General features: G+C 46.3%; 1 protein-coding gene across 2 annotated transcripts in view; it reads left to right on the top strand.

Annotated features, from left to right (window-relative positions):
• The first annotated feature begins 364 nt into the window (after window positions 1-364).
• The window catches only part of tmem71 (transmembrane protein 71), a 39200-nt gene continuing 12662 nt past the window's right edge, over window positions 365-26902 (top strand). Inside the window, exons 1-4 of one of the 2 annotated variants that reach the window (XM_078398745.1) lie at window positions 365-486; window positions 9706-9788; window positions 20679-20763; window positions 22403-22463. In XM_078398745.1, the coding sequence (XP_078254871.1) occupies window positions 20724-20763; window positions 22403-22463 (101 nt within the window). In that variant the 5' untranslated portion in view covers window positions 365-486; window positions 9706-9788; window positions 20679-20723. The remainder of the gene's footprint in view (window positions 487-9705; window positions 9789-20678; window positions 20764-22402; window positions 22464-26902) is intronic. The other variant, XM_078398746.1, reaches the window with a different exon arrangement.

Genomic DNA, 26902 nt, shown 5'->3' with positions numbered 1-26902 from the left:
ATCACATTGAATGGTGGTGCTGGCTCGAAGGGCCGAATGGCCTCCTCCTGCACCTATTGTCTATTGTCTAAGTGTTTTATTGGTTTAAACCAGCATCTGCAGTTCCTTCTTACACACTTGCGTTTTATTGTCATTATGTCCCAGACAGAACAATGACATTCTAGCGAAGATGGGTCTGAAAGAAGGGGCTCGGGATGGGTCCCGAAACGTCGCCCATTCCTTCTCTCCAGAGATGCTGCCTGCCTGACCCGTCCCGCTGAGTTACTGCAGCATTTTTATTTTTGTCTCCTGTTTCTGAGGACGTGCGGGCTTTAGGACCCAGCGGACGCAGTTTGTAGCAAAACGTCGGCTACACTTGAAAGACTGCAAAGAAATACAAATAGCCAGTGCAGCGGATTATTAAAGTGTTTCTCTGTGTGTGTGCGGGCAAGGCGTGTGTGGTTGCGTGCAGGAGGAAGGTGGCGAGGGAAGACTCACGCTCACAGTGTAAGTACACTGGGATTAGCTCTGCTAAATGTCCCATTGTTTGTACCCCCCTTTGTAACCATAGCTGTGAGCCTCGGCTGTTTAAGCCTCACTGTCCACTAACCCATGCATTTTTGACTGACACTAAACGCTGGAGTAACTCAGCGGGTCAGACTGAGCCCACGCATTTTAGATCAACGTGTCCGTGTAAAAGTCATCTAATCAGCTCAACAAACAAACCCTAATGCACTTATATATAGGAAAACTAGCTGAATATATCCCCCCCCCCCTCCAGAGTAAATGGGTCATGATGGAGACCGAAGAAGGGTCTCGACCTGAAACGTCACCTATCCATGTTCTCCACAGATGCTGCCTGACCCGCTGAGTTACTCCAGCACTCTGTGAAACGTCACCTATCCATGTTCTCCACAGATGCTGCCTGACCCGCTGAGTTACCTGACCCTCTGTGTCTATCTTCAGAGGGATTGCTTGCTGGTCGTTTCCGAGAGAGACGAGAGTCTAGTTTAGTTTTACTTTTGAGAGCTACAGCGATCTATATCAAATGATACCTATCCCTTGCTGAATGTGCAGGAAGGAACTGCAGATGCTGGTTTACACCGAAGATAGATACAAAATGCTGGAGTAACTCAGTGGGACAGGAGCATTTAGAACAGAGATGAGGAAGAACTTTTTCAGTCAGAGAGTGGTGAAGGTGTGGAATTCTCTGCCTCAGAAGGCAGTGGAGGCCAGTTCGTTGGATGCTTTCAAGAGAGAGCTGGATAGAGCTCTTAAGGATAGCGGAGTGAGGGGGTATGGGGAGAAGGCAGGAACGGGGTACTGATTGAGAGTGATCAGCCATGATCGCATTGAATGGCGGTGCTGGCTCGAAGGGCTGAATGGCCTACTCCTGCACCTATTGTTTCTATTGTTGAGAAGGAATAGGTGACGTTTCGAGTCGAGACTCTTTATCAGAAGATGCTGTCTGACCCGCGGTTATTCCTGTTTTTTGTGTCTATCATTGGTGAATTTATCCCCAGTGTCACATCATCCACAATCAGTACCCCGTTCCTGCCTTCTCCCCATATCCCTTGACTCCGCTATCCTTAAGAGCTCTATCTAACTCTCTCTTGAAAGCATCCAAAGAATTGGCCTCCACTGCCTTCTGAGGCAGAGAATTCCACAGATTCACAACTCTCTGGGTGAAAATGTTTTTATTAGTTAGTGTGGAGATACAGCATAGAAAGGCCCTTTGGCCCACTGAGTCCACACTGACCATCGATCACACAGTTCTACGTTATCCCACTTTCTCATCCACTCCCTGCACACTAGGGGGCAATTTTACAGAGGGCCGTTTAGCTCACAAAAGCGCACATCTTTGGGATGTGGGAGGAAACCCACGAGGTCACAGGGAGAACGTGCAAACTCCGTACTGACAGCGCCCGTGGTCAGGATGGAACCCGGGTCTCCGGCGCTGTGAGGCAGCAGCTCTACCCGCTGCGCCACCATGTTACAGCCATTGCGATTATTTTTTTATTTTTTTTTTGAATAAATTTTTTATTGGAGATAGGTACATAACCTGTTTACATCTTTACAGTCATACATTTTTAAATTGATAATATTGTCAATTATTATTATATTGTCTCCAATACCTTTTGCCCCCTTTTTTTTTTAAACTAGATAGAACTAAAGAAATAGATGAAGTAAAGAAAGAAAAAAGAGAGAAGAAAAATAAAAACAAAAACAAAAACAGATTATAAAGATAAGGAAAAAGTTAGTTAAAGAAGAGTGGAGAAATTTATTAAAATAACAAAAACTTCATTCGAGATATATTCGTACATTTCAAAGTATAGCATTTCATCCATTCTTTAGTCCGAGTGCTAGTCAGGTTCCTGTGCTGAACCATTCTGACCCTTTAAGTAATCAATAAAAGGAGACCATATTCCAATAAATAATTCCTGTTTATCCAACAGGGAAAATCTGATTCTTTCCACGTTTAAGGTCTCCGTCATTTCTATAATCCACATTTTGATTGTGGGGGACGTAGGGCCTTTCCAAAATTTTAGAATTAATTTTTTTCCTGTTATTAAACTATAATCCATAAAGTTTCTTTGTGTTGTTCTAAATGTTTGATTTAATTCTAATATTCCGAGTATAATTAATTTTGGATCTGGGTCCAATTGTGTGCTGGTTACTTTAGATATTATGCTAAAAATATTTACCCAGAATTTTTTAATTTTTATACAGTTTGCAAACATATGAAATAATGTAGCTTCTAAATGTTGACATTTATCACATTTAGGTGAGATATGTTGGAAAATTTTATGTAGTTTTGTTTTTGAATAGTGTAACCTATGTATTACTTTAAATTGTATTAGAGAATGTCTGGCGTTTAGTGAACACTGATGTATATGTTGCAAACTTTCTTCCCAAGTATCTTTCGTAATTACTCATTGCGATTATAAAGTGTACGTGAATATATATATTTTTAAATGCACTCGATTTAAATGATCTCCTGGACATCGACATTGAAACTAGGTGCAGGAGGAGGCCATTTGGCCTGTCGAGCCAGCACCGCCATTCAATGTGATCATGGCTGATCATCCACAATCAGTAACCCATGCCTGCCTTCTCCCCATATCCCTTGATTCCACTAGCCCCTAGAGCTCTATCTAACTCCTAGACCTGGTTAAGCAATTAAAATCTAAAAGAGATACTGTTCACCACAAAAGCAACAGATGTACAGATGGCAACACATTTCATGCAAGTACGGACATGTTTTTCATTGTTCTAATTGTTGGGCATCAAATACACTATTCAGTCCTGATGCTGTGTTTCTCCCATTTCCCTGAGGGACTGGGGAATAGACGGTTCTAAATGCTTTACTGAAGTAGAGGCAGAGAGAGGAAAGGGGTGCAATGATAGTGCTGTAGCCTTACAGTTTTACCAGCACAAACGTCAGGCCGAGGGTTGCCAACTTCCTCACTCCCAAATAAGGGACAAAGGGTGACGTCACCGCCCCGCGCCCCACGTGATCTGTAATGCTGTAGCCTTACAGTTTTACCAGCACAAACGTCAGGCCAACTGTTTCCAAGATAGACATAAAGTGCTGGGGTAACTCAGCAGGACAGGCAGCAACTCTGGAGACAAGGAATGGGTGACGTTTCAGGTCGAGGCCCTTCTTCAGACTGTTATATTCAGCATATCCTGTCCTGGTTTGAAGCAGAATTTTATGTCTTCATCCAGAAATATAGACACAAAATGCTGGAGTAACTCGGTCGGTCAGGCAGCATCTCTGGAGAGAAGGAAAAGGTGACATTTTGGGTTGGGACTCTTCTTCAGACAGAAAGATCGAGGCCAGAGCAAAACATGGTCGGCACAGATGACCCCAGGAAAGGTGGAGCCCACAATGGCCCATTGTTGGCCGGGGAAGATGTGCTAATGAGAGGGATGCAAGGATACGAACAGTGGAACCACTGGGGTGGGGGAGGGGAAGAGAGAAGGGGGGAAAACAATACAGGAGTTCTTGTGTTAGACAATAGACAATAGGTGCAGGAGGAGGCCATTCGGCGCTTCGAGCCAGCACCACCATTCAATGTGATCATGGCTGATCATTCTCAATCAGTACCCCGTTCCTGCCTTCTCCCCATACCCCCTGACTCCGCTATCCTTAAGAGCTCTATCTAGCTCTCTCTTGAATGCATTCAGAGAATTGGTCTCCACTGCCTTCTGAGGCAGAGAATTCCACAGATTCACAACTCTCTGACTGAAAACGTTTTTCCTCATCTCAGTTCTAAATGGCCTGCCCCTTATTCTTAAGGTGTTGCAGGGAAGTACAGTGTTATCTGATGTAGCAGAGCTTACGTTGAGCAGAGCAGAGTCTGAAGTAGGGCCCCGACCCAAATTGTCACCTCTCCATGTTCTCCAGAGATGCTGCCTGACCCGCTGAGTTACTCCAGCACTTTGTGTCTTTCCTTGGCAAACTAGCATCTGTAGTTCCTTGTTTTGTCACACCGTATTTTGTGTTTGTCAGCTGAATGTTCCTTTTGTTTTCTCTCTTTAGAGTCCCCACCTTTTAGTCAGTGTCATAGAGTGATACAGTGTGGAAACAGGCCCTTCGGCTCAACTTGCCCACACTGGCCAACAATGTCCCAGCTGCCCTAGTCCCACCTGCCTGCACTTGGTCCATATCCCTCCAAACCTGTCCTATCCATGTACCTGTCCAACTGTTTCTTAAACGATGGGATAGTCCCAGCCTCAATTGCAAACTCCTTTTAATTGCAAACTTGCTGAGCAAAACAGAGTGGTTTCGTGTGGTTTCCTGTGGTTACCACAGACATCATCTTGCAGCAGTAATGTGGGCCTGGATTTGAATGTAAACAATCTGCAAAGACAAGTAAAAATCCTTAGCTGTGGTTTCCTTTCAAAGCTCGACAGTGCTTTGAGGCAATGCATTCACGTCTGCCAAATTCTACATTCCTATGTTAAATTGCTGGTAGAATTGTAAAACAGTTTTATCAGTACAAATATCAGACCAACTGTGCCAAGACCGTTATACACCGATCAGCCGAAACATTATGACCTGATGAGCCAAAACATTATGACCACCTGCCTAATATGCTGTTGGTCCTCCGTGTGCAGCCCCATACACAGCAGGGTGCGATGCACTGTGTATTGTGACACATTCCTCCCGTCACCACCATTAACATTTTCTGTGACTTGTGCCACAGTCGACCTTCTGTCGGTTTGGACCAGACGGGATAGCCTTCATTGCCCTCGCGCATCGATGAGCCTTGGGCGCCCAACACCCTGTCTGTCGCCGGTTTGTGGTTTGTCCCTCCTCGGACCACTGTCGGTCGGTACTCACCACTGCTGACCGGGAGCACCCCACAAGCCTTGCCGTTTCAGAGATGCTCTGACCCAGTCATCTGGCCAGAACAATTTGGCCCTTGTCAAAGTCGCTCAGGTCTTTACTCCTGCCCATTTCTCCTGCATCCAACACGTCAACTTCAAGAACTGACCGTTCACTTGCTGCCTAAAATATCCCACCCTTTGACAGGTGCCATTGTAACACGATAATCAATGTTATTCACTTCACCTGTCAGTGGTCATAATGTTTTGACCGATCGGTGTATACAGCATATCCTGAACTGGGTTGAAGCAGAATTTTATGTTTTCATGTAAAATATATAGCTGCTATGTTTCTAACTTCCTCAATGTTACAACTGGAGGATAACTTACACAGTGCACTGTTACGCATATTGGTTAATTTGAAACAAAATGCTGGAGTAACTCAGTGGGACAGGCAGCGACTCTGGAGAGAAGGAATGGGTGATGTTTTCGGGTCGAGACCCTTCTTCAGAAGATCCTCCTTTATTGCTTCTCCCCAGAGATGCTGCCTGAGCCTCTGAGTTACTCCAGCATTTTAGTTCAGTTTAGTTTAGAGAAATAAGTCCTTTCGGCCCACCGGGTCCGAGCCGACCAACAATCCCCACACATTAACACTGTCCTATACCCACTAGGGACAATTTCTACATTTACCAAGTGTTTATCTTTGGTGTAAAGCAGCATCTGCAGTTCCTTCCCACCCATTAAAAACATAGAAAAAGAGGTGCATTCGGCCCTTCGAGCCAGCACCCCCATTCAATATGATCATGGCTGATCATCCACAATCAGTACCCCGTTCCTGCTTTCTCCCCATATCCCTTGATTCCTTTAGCCCTAAGAGCTAAATCCAACTCTCCCCTGAGAACATTGATTGATTGAAAGGTACAGCATGGAAACAGGCCATTTGGCCCATCGAGTTCACACTGACCATCGATCACCCGTTAACACTGGTTTAAATTTGGTTAGTTTACCGAGTGAGGTACGGTGTAAAGCAATTTTGTTGCGTGCTATCAAGTCAGCATAATGACTCTACATTATTACAATCAATGTGTAGGAAGGAACTGCAGATGTTAATTTAAACTGAAGATAGACACAAAAATCTGTCCAATGAACCAGATTTAATAATGTGAGGTTATCCACTTTGGCGGCAAGAACAAGGAGGCAGATTATTATCTCGATGGTTTCAGATTTAAAAGAGAGTTAGATAGAGCTCTAGGGGCTAGCGGAATCAAGGGATATGGGGAGAAGGCAGGCACAGGTTACTGATTGTGGATGATCAGCCATGGTCACAATGAATGGCGGTGCTGGCTCGAAGGGCCGAATGGCCTCCTCCTGCACCTATTTTCTATGTTTCTATGTTTTAAAAAGCTGGAGTCTGAAGAAGGGTCTCGACCAGAAACGTCACATATTCCTTTTCACCAGAGATGCTGTCTGATCCGCTGAGTTACTCCAGCTTTTTGTGTCTATCTATTATTACAATCAAGCCGTCTACAGTGTACAGATACAGGATGAAAGGAATAACATTTAGTGCAAGACAAAGGTCAGTAAAGTCTGATTAAAGATAGTCCGAGGATCTCCAATGAGGTACACACTGGAATGTAGAAGGATGAGAGGGGATCTTATCGAAACATATAAGATTATTAAGGGGTTGGACACGTTAGAGGCAGGAAACATGTTCCCAATGTTGGGGGAGTCCAGAACCAGGGGCCACAGTTTAAGAATAAGGGGTAGGCCATTTAGAACGGAGATGAGGAAAAACTTTTTCAGTCAGAGAGTTGTAAATCTGTGGAATTCACTGCCTCAGAAGGCAGTGGAGGCCAATTCTCTGATTACATTCAAGAGAGAGCTAGATAGAGCTCTTAAGGATAGCGGAGTCAGGGGGTATGGGGAGAAGGTAGGAACGGGGTACTGATTGAGAATGATCAGCCATGATCACATTGAATGGCGGTGCTGGCTCGAAGGGCCGAATGGCCTCCTCCTGCACCTATTGTCTATTGTCTATAGTCGGTCAGGCCCACTCTCTTGCTGGTGATTGGATGGTTCAGTTGCAATTTCTTGTCACAAACAAAGAGCTGCAGTGCAGGTTAACACACAAACGGACACAAGTGTAGGAAAGAAAACTGCAGATGCTGGTTTAAATCGAAGGTATACACAAGATGCTGGAGTAACTCAGCGAGTCAGGCAGCATCTCTGGAAAGAAGGAATGGGTGATGTTTCGGGTCGAGACCCTTCTTCAGACTGATGTCAGGGGAGGGGGCGGGACAAAGCTAGGATGTAGTCAGAGACAGGAAGACGTGAGAGAACTGGGAAGGGGGAGGGGATATAGAGGAAAAGCAGGGACTATCTGAAGTTAGAGAAGTCAATGTTCATACCGCTGGGGTGTAAACTACCCAAGCGAAATATGAGGTGCTGTTCCTCCAATTTGCGCTGGGCCTCACTCTGGCAATGGAGGAGGCCCAGGACAGAAAGGTCAGACTGGGAGTGGGAGGGGGAGTTGAAGTGCTGAGCCACTGGGAGATCAGGTTGGTTGAGACGGACAGAGCGGAGGTGTTGAGCGAAACGATCGCCGAGCCTGCGCTTGGTCTTGCCGATGTAGAGAAGTTGACTCCTGGAATAGCGGATACAGTAGATGAGGTTGGAAAGACTGTTTGGGTCCCTGGATGGAATTGAGGGGGGAGGTAAAGGGACAGGTGTTGCATCTCGTGCGGTTGCAGGGGAAAGTGCCCGGGGAGGGGGTGGTTTGGGTAGGAAGGGACGAGTGGACCAGGGAGTTACGGGGTGAACGGTCTCTGCGGAACGCAGAAAGGGGAGGGGATGGGAAGATGTGGCCAGTAGTGGGATCCCGTTGGAGGTGACGGAAATGTTGGAGGATAATATGTTGTACGCGATGGCTGATGGGGTGGAAGGTGAGGACAAGGGGAGTATGTCTTTAAATAGAGGGAGGGGGAGCAAGAGCGGAGCTGCGGGATATTGAGGAGACCCTTGTGAGAGCCTCATCTATAATAGAAGAGGGGAACCCCCCTTTCCTAAAGAATGAGGACATCTCCGATGCCCTTGTATGGAACACCTCATCCTGGGCGCAGATGCGGCGTAGACGGAGGAATTGGGAGTAGGGGATAGAGTCTTTACAGGACACAGGGTAAGAAGAAGTGTATTCAAGATAGCTATGGGTGTCAGTAGGTTTGTAGTGGCTGACGGTCACAAGTCTGTCTCCTGTGATGGAGACGGTGAGATCCAGAAATGGTAGGGTGATGGCGGAGATGGTCCAAGTGAATTTAAGAGCGGGATGGAAATTAGTGGTGAAGTTGACGGTCAGTGAGTTCCGCTCTTGCTCTCCCTCCCTCCTGTAAATGGTTAGAAAGGGGAACTTGTTGCCACAATTGAGGGCTTGCAATGTCCGGCTGAGGTGCATTTACGATCAAATAGAACGAGATGAGACACGAGAGACAAGGAAGTGAAATAATACGTTAATAGGATTTTCAGAGAATTAGTAGAATTGGCCCTTGTGAAGCATAAACATCAGCTTGGATCAGCCGGGCAAGAAGCCTGTTCGTGCGATTAAATTTGTGCAATTAATGTAATAGAATTTAAGCTTAGGTTTGTTATTGTCACGTGTACTGAGATACACTGAACTAAAGTGAGTTATAGTGAGAAGCTTTGTTCTGCATGCTATCCAAACAGATCAGATAATACTGTACATAAAAACAATCAAGTCAAACTCAAAAACATTAGGTAGAGCAAAGGGGAAGACAGAAAGTGCAGAATATACACTGATCAGCCAAAACATTATGACCACTGACAGGCAAAGTGAATAACATTAATTATCTTGTTATAATGGCAAGGGGTGGGATATATCAGGCAGCAAGTGAACAGTCAGTTCTTGAATTTGATGTGTTGGATGCAGGAGAAATGGGCAGGAGTAAAGACCTGAGCCACTTTGACAAGGGCCAAATTGTTCTGGCCAGACGACTGGGTCAGAGCATCTCTGAAACGGCAAGGCTTGTGGGGTGCTCCCGGTCAGCTGTGGTGAGTACCTACCGACAGTGGTCCAAGGAGGGACAAACCACAAACCGGCGACAGACAGGGTGTTGGGCGCCCAAGGCTGATCGATGCGCGAGGGCAACGAAGGCTATCCCGTCTGGTCCGAACCGACAGAAGGTCGACTGTGGCACAAGTCACAGAAAATGTTAAAGGTGGTCACGGGAGGAATGTGTCACAATACAGTGCATCGCACCCTGCTGCGTATGGGGCTTCCCCCTTCCCCCAGTCACTGATGCACCTGATAACATCCACCCTGCTGATGGGAGCACCATGAATTCCCAGTATTTTATGGCAACCTTTTATGTCCACTTCTAGAGTCGGCAGCGGTGCAGCGGTGGAGTTGCTGCCTCGCAGCGCCAGAGACCCGGGTTCGATCCTGATCTCGGGTGCGGTCTGAAGTGAGTTTGTACGTTCTCCCTGTGACCTGCGTGGGTTTTCTCCAGGTGCTCCAGTTTCCTCTCGCACTCCAAAGACGTGCAAGTTTGCAGGTTAATTGGCTTCGGTAAAATTGTAAACTGTCCCTAGTGTGTGTAGGATAGTGTTAGTGTACGGGGTGATCAATAAATAATAGACAATAGGTGCAGGAGGAGGCCATTTGGCCCTTCGAGCCAGCACCACCATTCAATGTGATCATGGCTGATCATTCTCAATCAGTACCCCGTTCCTGCCTTCCCTCCATACCCCCTGACTCCGCTATCCTTAAGAGCTCTATCTAGCTCTCTCTTGAATGCATTCAGAGAATTGGCCTCCACTGCCTTCTGAGGCAGAGAATTCCACAGATTTACAACTCTCTGTCTGAAAATGTTTTTCCTCATCTCATCATGGTCGGCACGGACTTGGTGGGCCGAAGGGCCTGTTTCAGTGCTGCATCTCTAAAGTCTAGAGTTCTCTGGAAATCAATTGATCTTTCACCAATCAGTGCCTTTAACATTATACTAATTGTCTTTTCATTTTTTGAATGCCTCACAGCACTCCATAGAATGAATTACCTTCAGATACATGTATAAAATCACGAGGAATAGATTGGGCAGACGCACAGAGTCTCTTGCCCAGAGTAGGGGAATCAAGGACCAGAGGACATAGGGTTAAGGTGAAAGGGGAAAGATTTCATAGGAATCTGAGGGGTAACCTTTCCACACAAAGGGTGGTGGGTGTATTGAATCAGCTGCCAGAGGAGGTAGTTGAAACAGGGACTATTGCGGTTTAAGAAATAATTAGACAGGTAAACGGATGGACACAAAATGCTGGAGCAACTCAGCGGGACAGGCAGCATCTCTGGAAAGAAGGAATGGGTGACTTTTTGGGTTGAGACCCTTCTTCAGTGATTTTGGGTCGAGACCCATTCTTTCTCTCCAGAGATGCTGCCTGTCCCGCTGAGTTCCTCAGCTTTTTGTGTCTACGGTTTAAACCAGCATCTGCAGTTCCTTCCTACACAGGTACCTGTACATGGATAGGACAGGTTTGGAGGGATATGGGCCAAAGGCAGGCAGGTGAGACTAGTGTGGATGGGATATGCTGGTCGGTGTGGGCAAGTCGGGCTGAAGGGCCTGTTTGTGTGCTGTACAAAGCTATGTCATGCTTCTGCTGACAAATACAACAATGGTCTCTGAGATATCGGTGCCCTGTAAACAAAAGACAGCAGCCAGAGCTAAACTGGATTTGCTCATCTGTTGGAGCGGGTTAATTAATCGGACGGCCAGTAAATCTTTCCAAAGGAGATTGCAGAGGGAGAAGCCAGTGATGTCAGGACAAGTCATGTCACAAACTCCCTTTCATTATTCAATGTGTTTGCGTGGTGCGTGATTGAACTTTTAATGAAAAGTCCAGTTGGGAGTGCTGATGTGGTCATTTGTTCAGGGTCATTTAGGGTATGATGTGCATTTACAAGGGTGGCTACCAGGCATGTGGCTACAAGGGTGGCTACCACTCACGCTCACATGTTTTGATATCACTCACTAGGGTTGCCACCTGTCCAGGGAAGTTAGCCGGGACATCTTGTATTTTTGGAGTGTTTCATTGTCATGTGCCCCGAAACGGAACAATGAAATTCTTACTTAGTACTCCGTAAAACCCATAGTATTACTCTGTAAAACCCACAATAAACAACAAAAAGGTTCAGTATAGATATAAAAATACAAAGACAAATATATAGCCTCTTATAATAACAGAAAATAGGTGCAGGAGGAGGCCATTTGGCCCTTCGAGCCAACACCGTCATTCATTGTGATCATGGCTGATCATCCACAATCAGTAACCCGTGCCTGCCTTCTCCCCATATCCCTTGATTCCACTAACCCCTAGAGCTCTATCTAACTCTCTTTTTAATTCATCCAGTGAATTGGCCTCCACTGCCTTCTGTGGCAGAGAATTCCACAAATTCACAACTCTCTGGGTGAAAAAGTTCCTTCTCACCTCAGTTTTAAATGGCCTCCCCTTTTTTCTTAGACTGTGGCGCCTGGTTCTGGATTCCCCCAACATTGGGAACATTTTTCCTGCATCAGGCTTGTCTAGTCCTTTTATAATTTTATACGACTCTATAAGATCCCCTCTCATCCTTCTAAACTCCAGTGAATAGTGTAAAATCAAACACAATGCCCCCAAATTAATGTAGTTCACAGCTTATTTGTAGGTTGTTGTGTTTAATAGCCTGATGGTTGGAAGGAAGAGGCTGCTACTGAACGTTACAGTTGCCATGCTGTTGCCAACCTTCGTCCCAGAGGTGGCAGGGGTGAAATGAGAGCATGGCCAATGTGGTGTGGGTCTCTAATGATGCTGGCTGCCTTTTTGAGGCAGTGCCTTTCAATGGTGGGGAGGTCAGTACTGGGGTTGCCAACTGTCTCACTACCAAATACGGGACAAGGTGACGTCACCGCCCCGCGCCCCATATGACCTCACCCAGCCAGCGGCCATGTGCTCCCACTCCTCCAATGTCGGCTGCCCGGGCCGGGAGGCGGGTTGCCACGCAACCTCCGTTAGGCGAACAAACTCGGCCCCGCTCCCCGAACACACTCCGTTAGCCTACAATGTCCCGGCCTACAGCGGCCTGCGGGCCTAATATGGGACAAGGGCGGTCCCGTACGGGACAAACCAATTTAGCCCAAAATACGGGATGTCCCGGCTAATACGGGACAGTTGGCAACCCTAGTCAGTACCCGTGATGGACTGGGCAGTGTTCACCACTTTCTACAATCTTCTTTGTTGCTGGGCGCTCGAGTTGCCGAACCAGGCTATGATACAACCAGTCAATATGTTCTCCACTGGACACCTGCAACATTTCCACTGTAAGCTCTGAAGTAGCAGAAGAGGTAGAGTAAAGGTCTTTCATAGAGTGATACAGCGTGGAAACAGGTCCTTCAGCCCAACTTGTCCACACTGACCAACATGTCCCATATACAGTAGTCCCACCTGCCTGCGTTTGGCCCATATCCTTCTAAACCTGTCCTATCCATGTACCCGTCCAATTGCTTCTTAAATGTTGCAATAGTCCCAGCCTCAACTACCTCCTCTGGCAGGTCGTTCCATACACCTTGGAATGGCCAGGGAATGACCAACGTTACCCCTCAGATTCCTGTAAAATCTTTCCCACTTCAATGTAAACCTGTCCTCTGGTCCTTGATTCCCCTACTCTGAGCAAGAGATTCTGTGCATCTACCTGATCTATTCCTCTCATGATTTTATACACTTCTATAAGATCTCCCCTGATTCTTCTGCGCTCCAAGGAATAAAGTCCCAGCCTATTCAACCTCTCCCTATAGCTCAGGCCCTTGAGTCCTGGCAACATCCTTGTAAATCTTCTCTGTAACCTTTCCAGTTTGACAATATCTTTTCCATAACATGGTGCCCAGAACTGAACTCATCAACTGAACACTTGCAGAAGTCTGAAATAGGGTCTCAACCTGAAACGTCACCCATTCCATCTATCCAGTGATGCTGCCTGACCCGCTGAGTTACTCCAGCATTCTGTGAAAGGTCATCTATCCATGTTCTAGACAATAGACCATAGACTATAGGTGCAGGAGGAGGCCATTCGGCCCTTCAAGCCACCACCGCCATTCAATGTGATCATGGCTGATCATTCTCAATGAGTACCCCATTCCTGCCTTCTCCCCATACCCCCTGACTCCTCTATCCTTAAGAGCTCTATCTAGCTCTCTCTTGAATGCATTCAGAGACTTGGCCTCCACTGCCTTCTGAGGCAGTGAATTCCACAGATTTACAACTCTCTGACTGAAAAAGTTTTTCCTCATCTCCATTCTAAATGGCCTACCCCTTATTCTTAAACTGTGGCCCCTGGTTCTGGACTCCCCCAACATTGGGAACATGTTTCCTGCCTCTAACGTGTCCAACCCCTTAATAATCTTATATGTTTCGATAAGATCTCCTCTCATCCTTCTCCAGAGATGCTGCCTGTCCCGCTGAGTTACTCCAGCATTTTGTGTCTATCTTCAGTGTAAACCAGCATCTACAGTTCCTTCCTACACAAAAGGTGCAAGCTCTCTACAAAAGCTCATCATCTCCAGGGTTTTGTAGCTGAATAGAATTGCACTGCCAGGGCAGCTCAGCTCACTGCTCAAGGCAATTTCTAGCCTGTAGTATGTTTGTGTTAGAAATAATACCGTGACCATAGTAACATGGTTGTTGATGAAGGTCTGTAACATTAACAGTGATTCTTGAATTAGTTTAGTTCAGAACCATTTTAGTTCAGAACCAGGCCCTTCGGCCCACCGAGTTCGCACCAACCAGCAAACCCTGCACATTAGAGAGAGAGTTAGATATAGCTCTTGGGGCTAATGGAATCAAGGGATATAGGGAGAAAGCAGGAAAGGGGTTGTGAGGTTAGGCTAGAAATAAGGGCGAGGTTAGGCTAGGAGTTTATTCTTTGAAGCAAAGGAGGCTGAGAGATGATCTTATAGAGGTGTATAAAATCATGAGGGAAATAGATAAGGTGAATGCACACTTTTACGCAGAGCAGGGGAATGAACAACCAGAGGACACGGGTTCAAGGTGAGAAGGGAAAGATTTAATAATAATAATAATAATACATTACATTTATATAGCGCTTTTCATATACTCAAAGACGCTTTACAGGGATTTAGAGAACATAGGGAAGTGAATAAATAGATAAATAAGTAAACGAACAGAGAAAGGAGACAGAAGGTGGGGTGACCTTCAGTGGTTGAAGGCAGTACTGAATAGGTGAGACTTCAGTGATGTTTTGAATGTGGTGAGTGTGGAGGAGTCTCTGACGGTTTGAGGTAGTGAGTTCCATAGGGTGGGAGCAGCGATGGAGAAAGCCCTGTCCCCCCAGGATCTGAGTTTGGTCCGGATGTGGGGGGATAGGAGATTGGCAGCAGCAGAGCGGAGGGTGCAGGTGGGAGTGTGCCTGTGGAGGAGGTCGGTCAGGTAGGATGGGGCCAGGTTATGGATGGCTTTGTAGGTCATGAGGAGGATTTTGTACTGGATTCTCTGGGGGATGGGGAGCCAGTGGAGTTTGTAAAGGACGGGGGTGATATGGTCACGGATCGGGGTGTGGGTGAGTAGATGGGCAGCGGAGTTTTGAATGTATTGAAGTTTACTGATGATTTTTGAGGGTGCGCCATAGAGGAGGCTGTTGCAGTAGTCCAGACGGGAGGTGATGAAGGCGTGGATGAGGGCTTCTGCAGCTGTGGAGGAGAGGCATGGACGGAGACGGGCAATGTTTTTGAGGTGGAAGAAGGCTGTCTTTGTGATGTGTTTGATGTGTTTGTCGAAGGAGAGGGTTTGATCAAAGATGATTCCAAGATTCCGGATGTGAGGGGAGGTGGATACTGGGAGACCATCAATATTGAGGATGAAGTTTTGGGTGGATTTGGTGAGCGTTTTTTGACCAATGATGATGATTTCAGATTTGTTGCAGTTGAGTTTGAGGAAATTTGATTGAAGCCAAGATTTTATTTCAGTGATGCAGTTTGTCAGTGTAGAGTGTGTGGTGGTGGAGATTGACTTGGTGGAGATGAGGAGCTGGATATCATCGGCGAAGCAGTGGAAGTTGAGACCATGATGGCGGATTAATTGACCAAGGGGGAACAGGTAGAGGATGAAGTGGAGGGGGCCAAGGACTGAGCCTTGGGAGACACCTTGGGGGAGGGGAGCGGTGGGGGATTTACAGTTGTTAATGGAGATGAACTGGTGCCTGTCAGAGAGGTAAGATTTGAACCAGGATAGGGCTGTGCCGGTGATGTTAAAGGAGGTTTCAAGTCGGGTGAGGAGAATGGAGTAGGAACCTGAGGGGCAACTTTTTCACACTGAGGGTGGTGGTTAAATGGAACAAGCTTCCAGGAGAGGTAGTTGAGGCAGGTACTCTAACATTTAAAACAACTCTTGGACAGGTCCATGGATAGGAAAAGGTTTAGAAGGGCGTGCAGCGTAGGTTTACTAGGTTAATTCCCGGAATGGCGAGACTATCATATGTTGAAAGACTGGAGTGACTAGGCTTGTATACACTGGAATTTAAAAGGATGAGAGGAGATCTTATCAAAACGTATAAGATTATTAAGGGGTTGGACACGTTAGAGGCAGGAAACATGTTCCCAATGTTGGGGGAGTCCAGAACAAGGGGCCACAGTTTAAGAATAAGGGGTAGGCCATTTAGAACTGAGATGAGGAAAACCTTTTTCAGTCAGAGAGTTGTGAATCTGTGGAATTCTCTGCCTCAGAAGGCAGTGGGGGCCAATTCTCTAAATGCATTCAAGAGAGAGCTAGATAGAGCTCTTAAGGATAGCGGAGTCAGGGGGTATGGGGAGAAGGCAGGAACGGGGTACTGATTGAGAATGATCAGCCATGATCACATTGAATGGTGGTGCTGGCTCGAAGGGCCAAATGGCCTCCTCCTGCACCTATTGTCTATTGTCTAATGTCTATTGGTATGGGCCAAATACTATTCGTAGGGGTGTCAGGGGTTATGGGGAGAAGGCATGAGAATGGGGTTGAACGGGAAAGGTTAATCAGCCATGATTGAATGGTGGAGTAGACTTGATGGGCCGAATGGCCTAATTCTGCTCCTGAACAAGAACTTCTGAACATGAACATGAATGCGAGCGAATGAGAGTGGCTTAGATGGGGCATCATGGACGAGTGGGGGTGAAGGGCCTGTTTCCGTGTTGTGTGACTTTACACTGCTTTCATTAATTCAAAGAAGCTGTGCGTCTTTTAAAACATTGCTGGAACAAAAGACAGACAACTGGGAATGTTCGCGTGAAGTTGCATCAGTCTGAGCAGCTGTGTCTGAAAGGAAATGACCCCAGTGTGCGTCAATGTCAGTCCATGGGAATGTGCAACTGTTCTAAAAATAAAAATCACGTTAGGTACTGGGGAATTTAATGATATGTTTGAAAAGTTTCCAGCACAGCAGCACTGTTGTTCCCCAGCAGATGTGTAGGAAGGAACTGCAAGATGCTAACTCTGAACCGAAGATAGACACAAAATGCTGGAGTAACTCAGCGGGACAGGCAGCATCTGAAGAAGGGTCTCGACCCGAAACATCACTCATTCCTTTTTTCTCCAGAGATGTTGTCTGACCCACTGAGTTACTCCAGCTTTTGGTGTCTATCTTCAGTTCCACTTTAGATACCTGACTTGCACCACTCTGTTTACGAAGCTGCATGCCAACCCTTGAGATTGTCCTGTTGTCTATCAGATATATATTTTCCAGAGATGTAACCATGGAATTTACAACACAGGAACTGCCACGTGGTATCCACGCTTCACATAATCTTTTACCACCTTTTATACGCCATTCTGTTCTTTTAGTTTAGAGATACAGCGCGGAAACAGGCCCTTTGACCCACCAAGTCCGCACCGACCAGCGATACATAGATACATAGACATAGACAATAGGTGCAGGAGTGGGATATTCAGCCCTTCGAGCCAGCACCGCCATTCAATGTGATCATGGCTGATCATCCACAATCAGTACCCCGTTCCTGCCTTCTCCCCATAGCCCTTGATTCCGCTAGCCCTAAGACCTCCATCTAACTCTCTTTTGAATGCATCCAGTGAATTGCCCTCCACTGCCTTCTGAGGCAGAGAATTCCACAGATTCACAACTCTCTGCGTGAACTCATCTTTGGAGTGTGGGAGGAAACCGGAGCTCCTTGAGAAAACCCACGCATTCACAGGGAGAACTTAAAAACTCCCTACAGACAGCACCCATAATCAGGATTGAACTCGATCGAAGCGATCACCACATACTTACACTATCCCACACACGAGGGACAATTTACAATTTTACCAAGCCAATTAACCTACAAACCTGTACGTCTTCGAGTGTGGGAGGAAAGCGAAGGTCTCGGAAAAAAACCCCACGCAAGTCACGGGGAGAACGTACAAACTCCGTACAGACAGCACCCGTAGTCAGGATCAAACCCGGGTCTCTGGTGCTGTCTGGCAGCATTTCTGCCTTGCATTTACTTTATCCTTAAATACAATCCATTCCATTCTATCCCGTTCACCTCATCTGCTCCTCAGTGCAACTGGGCGGAGCAGTGGCGCAGCAGTAGAGTTGCTGCCTTACAGCGCCAGAGACTCGGGTTCGATCCTGACTATGGGTGCTGTCTGTATTGAGTTTGTACGTTCTCTCTGTGATCGCTTGGGTTTTTCATGTCAAGTCAAGTTTATTTGTCACATACATATACAAGATGTGCAGTGAAATGAAAGTGGCAATGCCTGCGGATTGTGCTAAACTACAAAACAGAATAGAATATTTTTTTTAACACAAAAAATAAATTAATACAGTAAATTAAATTAGTCCCTGGTGATATAATAGTTAACGGTCCTGATGGCCTGTGGGAAGAAACTCTGTCTCATCCTCCATTTTCACAGCGTGACAGCGGAGGCGTTTGCCTGACCGTAGCAACTGGAACAGTCCGTTGCTGGGGTGGCAGGGGTCCCCCATAATGTTGCTGGCTCTGGATCTGCACCTCCTGATGTATAGGTCCTGCAGGGGGCGAGTGTAGTTCCCATGGTGCGTTCTACCGAACGCACTACTCTCCGCAGAGCCTTCCTGTCCTGGGCAGAACTGTTCCCAAACCAGATTGTGATGTTGCCGGACAAGATGCTTTCTACAGCCCCGGAGTAGAAGCACTGAAGGATCCTCAGAGAGACTCTAAATCTCCTCAACTGTCTGAGGTGGTAAAGGCGCTCCTTGCCTTACTCACCAGTGCGGCAATGTGTGTTGTCCATGTCAGATCCTCTGTGATGTGGACTCCCAGGTATTTAAAGCTGCTCACCCTATCCACAGTAATCCCATTTATCTCCAGTGGCGTGTACGTCCTCGGATGTTGAGCCCTTCTAAAGTCTACAATCAGCTCCTTAGTTTTTGTGACATTCAAGAGGAGGCTGTTGTCCTGACACCAGAGTGCCAGATCAGCCACCTCCTCCCGGTAGGCCTTCTCATCATTATCGGAGATCAGGCCCACCACCACAGTGTCATCAGCAAACTTGATGATGGAGTTGGAGCTGAACCTGGCCACGCAGTCATGTGTGTACAGGGAGTACAGTAGGGGGCTAAGGACGCAGCCCTGGGGGGATCCTGTGTTCAGGGTGAGAAGGAAACCAGGCGCTCCAGTTTCATCCCACACTCCTAAGATGTACAGGTTTGAAGGTTAATTGGCTTCAAGAAAATTGTAAGTTGTCCCTCGTGTGCGTAGGATAGTGTTCGTGTATGGGAATCGCTGGTCGGCACAGGGTCAAAGGGCCTGTTTCCGCGCTGTATCTTTAAAGTCTAAAACAAAGTCTAACAGTAACAAGATCCAAATGGTATCGTCTCTATGGTTAAAACATCTTGTTGCAAGACTCATTATTCTAGTTTGCGGGACGGCTCTGACACGTCCACAATAATCTACAGGAAACAAAAGGAATGATAAAGAGCAGGATTTTTTTTTTTACAAGAAGCCCAACAAGGAACTGCAGGTGCTGGTTTACCAAAGGAGGACCCGGCGTGGGGGGACTGCCATGAGGGAGGGGGAAAGAACAAAGGGGGAACTGGCGCGAGGGGGTGGGGGAGGGGGAATTTGTACCTTTGTAAGCGCCCCTTTATGTGGTGAATATTTTGCATAACCTGGCATGGTATGGAAGCAAATAATTTCACTGTGACTTGCCACATGTAACAATAAAGTATTCTATTCTATTTACCAAAGATAGGCACAGAGTGCTGGAGTAACTCAGCGGGTCAGGCAGCATCTGTGGAAAACATGGATAGGTGACGTTTCACAGAGTGCTGGAGTAACTCAGCGGGTCAGGCAGCATCTGTGGAGAACATGGATAGGTGACGTTTCACAGAGTGCTGGAGTAACTCAGCGGGTCAGGCAGCATCTGTGGAAAACATGGATAGGTGACGTTTCACAGAGTGCTGGAGTAACTCAGCGGGTCAGGCAGTTTCTCTGGAGAACATGGATGACGATTTGAGTTGGGACCATTAATTTGTTGTAAATGGGTGGGGGTGAGAGTAAAATCAGAGAGACTAGCGGAGTCTTGGATTTTTTGTGCTCAAATTCTGTTTGACGAGGATCCAAAAAAAACAGTTCAAGACTTAATTTGGGGGATGTTGTCTACATTAGATTGATTGAAGATAATGCATGGAAAAAGGCTCTTCGGCCCACCGAGTCCATGCCAACCATCCATCACCTGTTATCCCACTTACACATCCACTTCTTACACACTCGGGTCAATTAACAGAGTCCAATAAACCTTTTCGACTTGACTTTAGGCTTGACTTTAGACTTTAGGCTTTAGGATTCAGGCCTTAGACTTTTGGACTTTAGGACATTGGACTTTTAGACTTTTGTGTTTTGGCTTTAAATCAATAGACAATAGACAATAGGTGCAGGAGGAGGCCATTCGGCCCTTCGAGCCAGCACCGCCATTCAATGTGATCATGGCTGATCATTCTCAATCAGTACCCCGTTCCTGCCTTCTCCCCATACCCCTGACTCCGCTATCCTTAAGAGCTCTATCCAGCTCTCTCTTGAATGCATTCAGAGAATTGGCCTCCACTGCCTTCTGAGGCAGAGAATTCCACAGATTCACAACTCTCTGACTGAAAAAGTTTTTCCTCATCTCAGTTCTAAATGGCCTACCCCTTATTCTTAAACTGTGGCCCCTGGTTCTGGACTCCCCCAACATTGGGAACATGTTTCCTGCCTCTAACGCGTCCAACCCCTTAATAATCATATTATTAATATCAGAAATGATACTCCGTGTAAATCTTCAGCGGTAAAACGGAATCAATTATTTTGTTCTCCTTTCAACAGGTCCTCATCCGTTCTTGACTGCTGAAGAGTAATCAAGCAGCAGAAATGTATCCTGGATCACATTATTTGTCAGCCTCGTCACATGGTAATTTAAAAAAAAATCAACTTGCCATTACTTCACAGGGAGTGGGAGTGATCGATCTTAGGAATTTTAGTTTATTTTCAGTTTAATTAGTCGGTTATTGAAGTAGTAATACAAACAAGTCTGTATCTCTCCAAGCTTTTCAATACTCGTCACAGGTCTGATCTGTATCTCTCCCTCCCTGTGTCTGACCCCCCCCCCCCCCCCCGTGTCTGTCTCTGTGTCTCCAGATATACTCCTAAATTCTGGCTCCTCCCAGTCCATTTTGCCCATATATGTCACCTCACGACAGCCCCCATAGTGTCCAAAAATAATACAGCAAGATGCAAAATAATATAATGTGCTAAAATAGCCAGCACAAACACAAATGGCTCATACACCCTTTATCCTTTATCTGCACAGTGTGAATGGCATGCTTGTTCATAAGTAGTGTTCCCACTGACTGGGTAGCACGCAACCAAAAACCAATTCACTTTACTTGGTACATGTGACAATAATAAACTAAATCAAACTATTGTTAACATCATGGTCTCCATATTTATAGAGTCATAGAGTGATACAGTGAGGAAACAGGCCCTTTGGCCCAACTTGCCCATACTGGCCAACATGTCCCAGCTACCCTAGTCTCACCTGCCCGCGCTTGGTCCATATCCCTCCAAACTTGTCCTATCCATGGATCTGTCCAACTGTTTCTTAAACGTTGCGATAGTCCCAGCCTCCACTACCTCCTCTGGCAATTTGCCCCACCACCCTTTTTTCTGAAAAGGTTTCCCCTCAGATTCCTATTAAATCTTTTCCCCTTCACCTTAAAATTATGTCTTCTGGTCCTTGATTCACCTACATTGGGCAAGATTTATTTTAAGCAATTTTAACAAAAGCATCTAAATTTTTATCATAATATCACCATATCGGGACATTTGTTTCTCAAATGGTTCTCCATGCCTTTGACCAAAATGGCCCACTGCACTAGTCTCAATTACACACATTTGCCCTATATCCCTCTACACCTTTCCTCCCATTGTCGTTTATGGTACTACCTCCTCTGGCAAAGAGTTCCATACACTCACCACCCTCTGAATGCAAAAGTTGCCCCTCAGGTTCCTATTATATCTTTCTACTCTCACCTTCCACCTATGCCCCCTGGTTCTTGATTCCCCTACCCTAGGTAAAAGACTGTGCATTCACATAGAAACATGGAAACATAGAAAATAAGTGCATGAGGAGGCCATTTGGCCTTTCGAGCCAGCATCGCCATTCATTGTGATCATGGCTGATCATCCACAATCAGTAACCCGTGCCTGCCTTCTCCCCATATCCCTTGATTCCGCTAGCCTTTAGAGCTCTATCTAACTCTCTTTTAAATTCATCCAGTGAATTGACCACTGCCTTCTGTGGCAGAGAATTCCACAAATTCACAACACTCTGCGTGAGAAAGTTTTTTTCACCTTAGTTTTAATAATGACAACCTTGTCCATTCCCCTCAATGCTTACCATTTGTTTCTATTAATCTTTTTTGGGCTGTTCTCCTGTAGATACTCAGAATTTAAATAGATGCAAATAGCCAATGTTCCTTGAGATAACTGGATGTGTTGGTGCAGGTCAGTTTATCTGACCATTATGACTAACAAAATCCTTATTGCAGCTGCACAGGTATTTCCGCAAGAGGTTCAGAAAGAAGTGTCTCCTGAACGGATCCTACAAAGGTAACCAGATGCTCTTCCCAGTTTCCTTGCCTTATAACATTGTCTATGATATGACTCTTGCAAAATACGATCCTTCAAAATACATTTTTAGCTTGCCATTTTAGTTGGGGCTGATATTTTTAGGGTTGGCTTGGCTGGCCAAATAGAGGCCCTAGTGAAATATCTATATACTAAAACTCTCATTTGTTTGTTTGTTTGTTCCTGAACTACAGCCAAAACGGTACACGATAGCGTGACAATGTTAGGCCCACCTTACTCACCGTCGTCCTTTTGGTGCTAAAGGAAAATGTTTCATTGAAATCGGTGTTATATCTTTTGTTATTCACATTTTAAAGTTTAATTCTATCTCCTAGGGAGGGAGGGGGGAGGGAGGGCGGGGTTGGAGGGAATGGGGGGAGGGAGGGAGGGGGTGGAGGGAAGGGGGGGGAGGGAGGGAGGATAAGGGGGGTTAGGGTGAGAGGGGGAGGTTGGGAGGGTGGGAGGGCGGGAGGAGAGGGTGCTGCACCAATGCAGGAGATGTTTGGGCCAAACGGGTCCACTTGATCTAGTGTTTCTATAAGATCCTCTCTCATCCTAAAGTTTAAATCTATCTCCTATGTAGAGAGGAGGGAGGGAGGGAGGGAGGGAGGGAGGGGGTAAGGGGGAGGGGAGTTGGTAGGGGGAAGGGGGAGAGAGGGGAGGGAGTAGAGCGGAGGAGATGGTGCTGCACCAATGCAGGAGAGGTTTGGGCCCAACAGGTCCACTTGATCTAGTAATATAATAAAAAGGAACTGCAGATCCTGGTTTATATCAGAGATAGACACAACATGCTGGAGTAACTCAACGGGTCAGGCAGCATCTCTGGAGAGAAGGAATGCGTGACGTTTTCGGGTCGAAACCCTTGGTTTGGGAATTGCTTTGCCAAAGACCGCAAGAAATTGCATAGTTTTGGACACAGCCCAGAACATTAAGCAAACAGGCCTCTCCGCAGGTCGAAGATAGACACAAAATGCTGGAGTGACTCAGTGGGACAGGCAGCATCTCCGGAGAGATGGAATGGGTGATGTTTCGGGTCGAGACCCTTCTTCAGACTGAGAATCAGGGGAGAGGGAGATATCGAGATATGGAGGGGTAAGGTGTGAAAGCAAGACATCAAAGGGGATGGTGATCAAGGAAATGTAGAATGGATCATTGTTAGCTGAGGGGAAGATGACAACGAGGCATACAATCAGTAACATTTAATCAGGAGGCCAGTGAAACTAGTCAGAGAGATGGGATGGGGGGGGATGGAGAGAGAGGGAAAGCAAGGGTTACTTGAAGTTAGAGAAGTCAATATTCATACCATAGACAATAGACAATAGACAATAGGTGCAGGAGTAGGCCATTCAGCCCTTCGAGCCAGCACCGCCATTCAATGCGATCATGGCTGATCACTCTCAATCAGTACCCCGTTCCTGCCTTCTCCCCATACCCCCTCACTCCGCTATCCATAAGAGCTATATCCAGCTCTCTCTTGAAAGCATCCAACGAACTGGCCTCCACTGCCTTCTGAGGCAGAGAATTCCACACCTTCACCACTCTCTGACTGAAAAAGTTCTTCCTCATCTCCGTTCTAAATGGCCTACCCCTTATTCTTAAACTGTGGCCCCTTGTTCTGGACTCCCCCAACATTGGGAACATGTTTCCTGCCTCTAATGTGTCCAATCCCCTAATTATCTTATATGTTTCAATAAGATCCCCCCTCATCCTTCTAAATTCCAGTGTATACAAGCCTAATTGCTCCAGCCTTTCAACATACGACAGTCCCGCCATTCCGGGAATGAACCTAGTGAACCTACGCTGCACGCCCTCAATAGCAAGAATATCCTTCCTCAAATTTGGAGGCCAAAACTGCACACAGTACTCCAGGTGCGGTCTCACCAGGGCCCGGTACAACTGTAGAAGGACCTCTTTGCTCCTATACTCAACTCCTCTTGTTATGAAGGCCAACATTCCATTGGCTTTCTTCACTGCCTGCTGTACCTGCATGCTTCCTTTCAGTGACTGATGCACTAGGACACCCAGATCTCGTTGAACATCCCCTCTTCCTAACTTGACACCATTCAGATAATAATCTGCCTTTCTATTCTTACTTCCAAAGTGAATAACCTCACACTTATCTACATTAAACTGCATCTGCCATGTATCCGCCCACTCACACAACCTGTCCAAGTCACCCTGCAGCCTTATTGCATCTTCCTCACAATTCACACTACACCCCAGCTTAGTATCATCTGCAAATTTGCTAATGGTACTTTTAATCCCTTCATCTGGGGTGTAAACTGCCCAAGCCAAATATGAGGTGCTGTTGCTCCAGTTTGCGTTGGGCCTCACTCTGATGCAGAAGGCCCAACAGTCGGCCTGGCCAGGCCATGGTGTCGGCCTGCTCCACTGCTCCGCTGCAGGCTGCGTTCGATCCGCATGCTCGGCATAATGCAGTGATGTCTGATCTGAAGGGTCTCCAGTAGCCCACTCCTCCAAGCCTTAGTCGCTGAGATGGATATAATCCAGTTTCAAGCAAATACAAGGAACAGCAGAAGCTGGTTTACAAAAGAAAGACACAAAGTGCTGGAGTAACTCAGCAGGTCAGGCAGCATCTCTGGAGAACATGGAAGGTGACGTTTCACAGAGTGCTGGAGTAACTCAGCGGGTCAGGCAGCAATTGTGGAGAACATGGATAGGTGATGTTTTGGGTCGGGACCCTCTTCAGACTTTGTGTTTTATTTTAATACCTTATAATTTTGTTTTTAATTTTAGTAAGAATCTGACCATAATGCAGTAAAGCTTTTGTAAAGTCATTTTGATGTGATGCTTTCGGTCTGAAGAAGAGTTCCGACCCGAAATATTGCCAATCCATGTTCCCTGGAGATAGACTCAAAAAGCTGGAGTAACTCAGCGGGTCCAACAACATCACTGGAGAAAAGGAATGGGTGACGTTTCGGGTCGAGACCGTCCTTCAGACTGAGAGTCAGGGCAGCGGAAGTCTAGAGATATGGAAGGGTGTGGCGTAAAAACAACAGATCAAAGCAGACGATGATAAAGAAATGTAGAATGGTTGATTGTTAGCTGAGGGGAAGGTGACAAGGAGGCATACAATCAGTAAGTTAATCAGGACAGTTAAACTAGTTATAGAGAACGAGGGAGGGGAAGGGACGGAGAGGGAGGGAAAGCAATGTCCAATTGAAGTTAGAGAAATCAATATTCATACTACTGGGTTGTAACCTGCCCAAGCTTCTCCAGAGATGCTGGCTGACCCGCTGAGTTACTCCAGTACTTTGTGTTTTGTAATGCAGTTTCTACCAAGTTTCAGTGAGGTTCCTCACCCAGGATTAGCGACCTTCTTCTTTCTTGGCAGATCTGCCTTAGCACACTATCCATGTTAACCCATGGTGTCCCTTGTCCACGGTGTCTTGCGTCTTAATAAGACTTGTTGTTTTCCTAAGATAGGCACCAAAAGCTGTGGTAACTCAGCGGGTCAGACAGCATCTCTGGAGGAAAGGAATAGGTGATGTTCCGGGTCGAGACCCTTCTTTAGACTCCAGCTTTTTGTGCCTATCTTCGGTTTAAACCAGCATTTGCAGTTCCTTCCTACACATTGATTGTAATCATGTATAGTCATTACGCTGACTGGATAGCACGCAACAAAATTGCTTTACACTGTACCTCGGTACACGTGACAACTAACTAAACTAACCAAATCTAAACCAGTGTGAACGGGTGATCGATGGTCAGTGTGAACTCGATGGGCCAAATGGCCCGTTTCCATGCTGTATCTTTCAATCAACCAATGTGTAAGAAGGATGTGCAGATGCTGGTTTACACCAAAGATAAACACAAAATGTAAGAGTAACTCAACGGGTCAGGCAGCATCTCTGGAGAGAAGGACTATTTACAATATATAGCAATGACTTGGATGAAGGGGTTAAAAGTACCATTAGCAAATTTGCAGATGATACAAAGCTGGGTGGTAGTGTGAAGTGTGAGGAAGATCTATGAGGTTGCAGGGTGACTTGGACAGGTTGTGTGAGTGGGCGGATGCATGGCAGATGCAGATTAATGTGGATAAGTGTGAGGTTATCCACTTTGGTGGTAAGAATAGGAAGGCAGAGTATTACCTGAAAGGTGTCAAGTTAGGAAAAGGGGACGTACAACGCGATCTGGGTGTCCTAGTGCATCAGTCACTGAAAGGAAACATGCAGGTACAGCAGGCAGTGAAGACAGCCAATGGAATGTTGGCCTTCATAACAAGAGGAGTTGAATATAGGAGCAAAGAGGTCCTTCTGCAGTTGTACAGGGCCCTAGTGAGACCGCACCTGGAGTACTGTGTGCAGTTTTGGTCTCCAAATTTGAGGAAGGATATTCTTGCTATTGAGGGTGTGCAGCGTAGGTTTACTAGGTTAATTCCCGGAATGGCGGGACTG

Source organism: Rhinoraja longicauda, chromosome 4 (genome assembly GCF_053455715.1).
Source record: "Rhinoraja longicauda isolate Sanriku21f chromosome 4, sRhiLon1.1, whole genome shotgun sequence".
NCBI lineage: Eukaryota > Metazoa > Chordata > Chondrichthyes > Rajiformes > Arhynchobatidae > Rhinoraja > Rhinoraja longicauda.
Note: the sequence above shows the minus strand (reverse complement) of the source record. Positions and strands in the feature narration are given on the sequence as shown.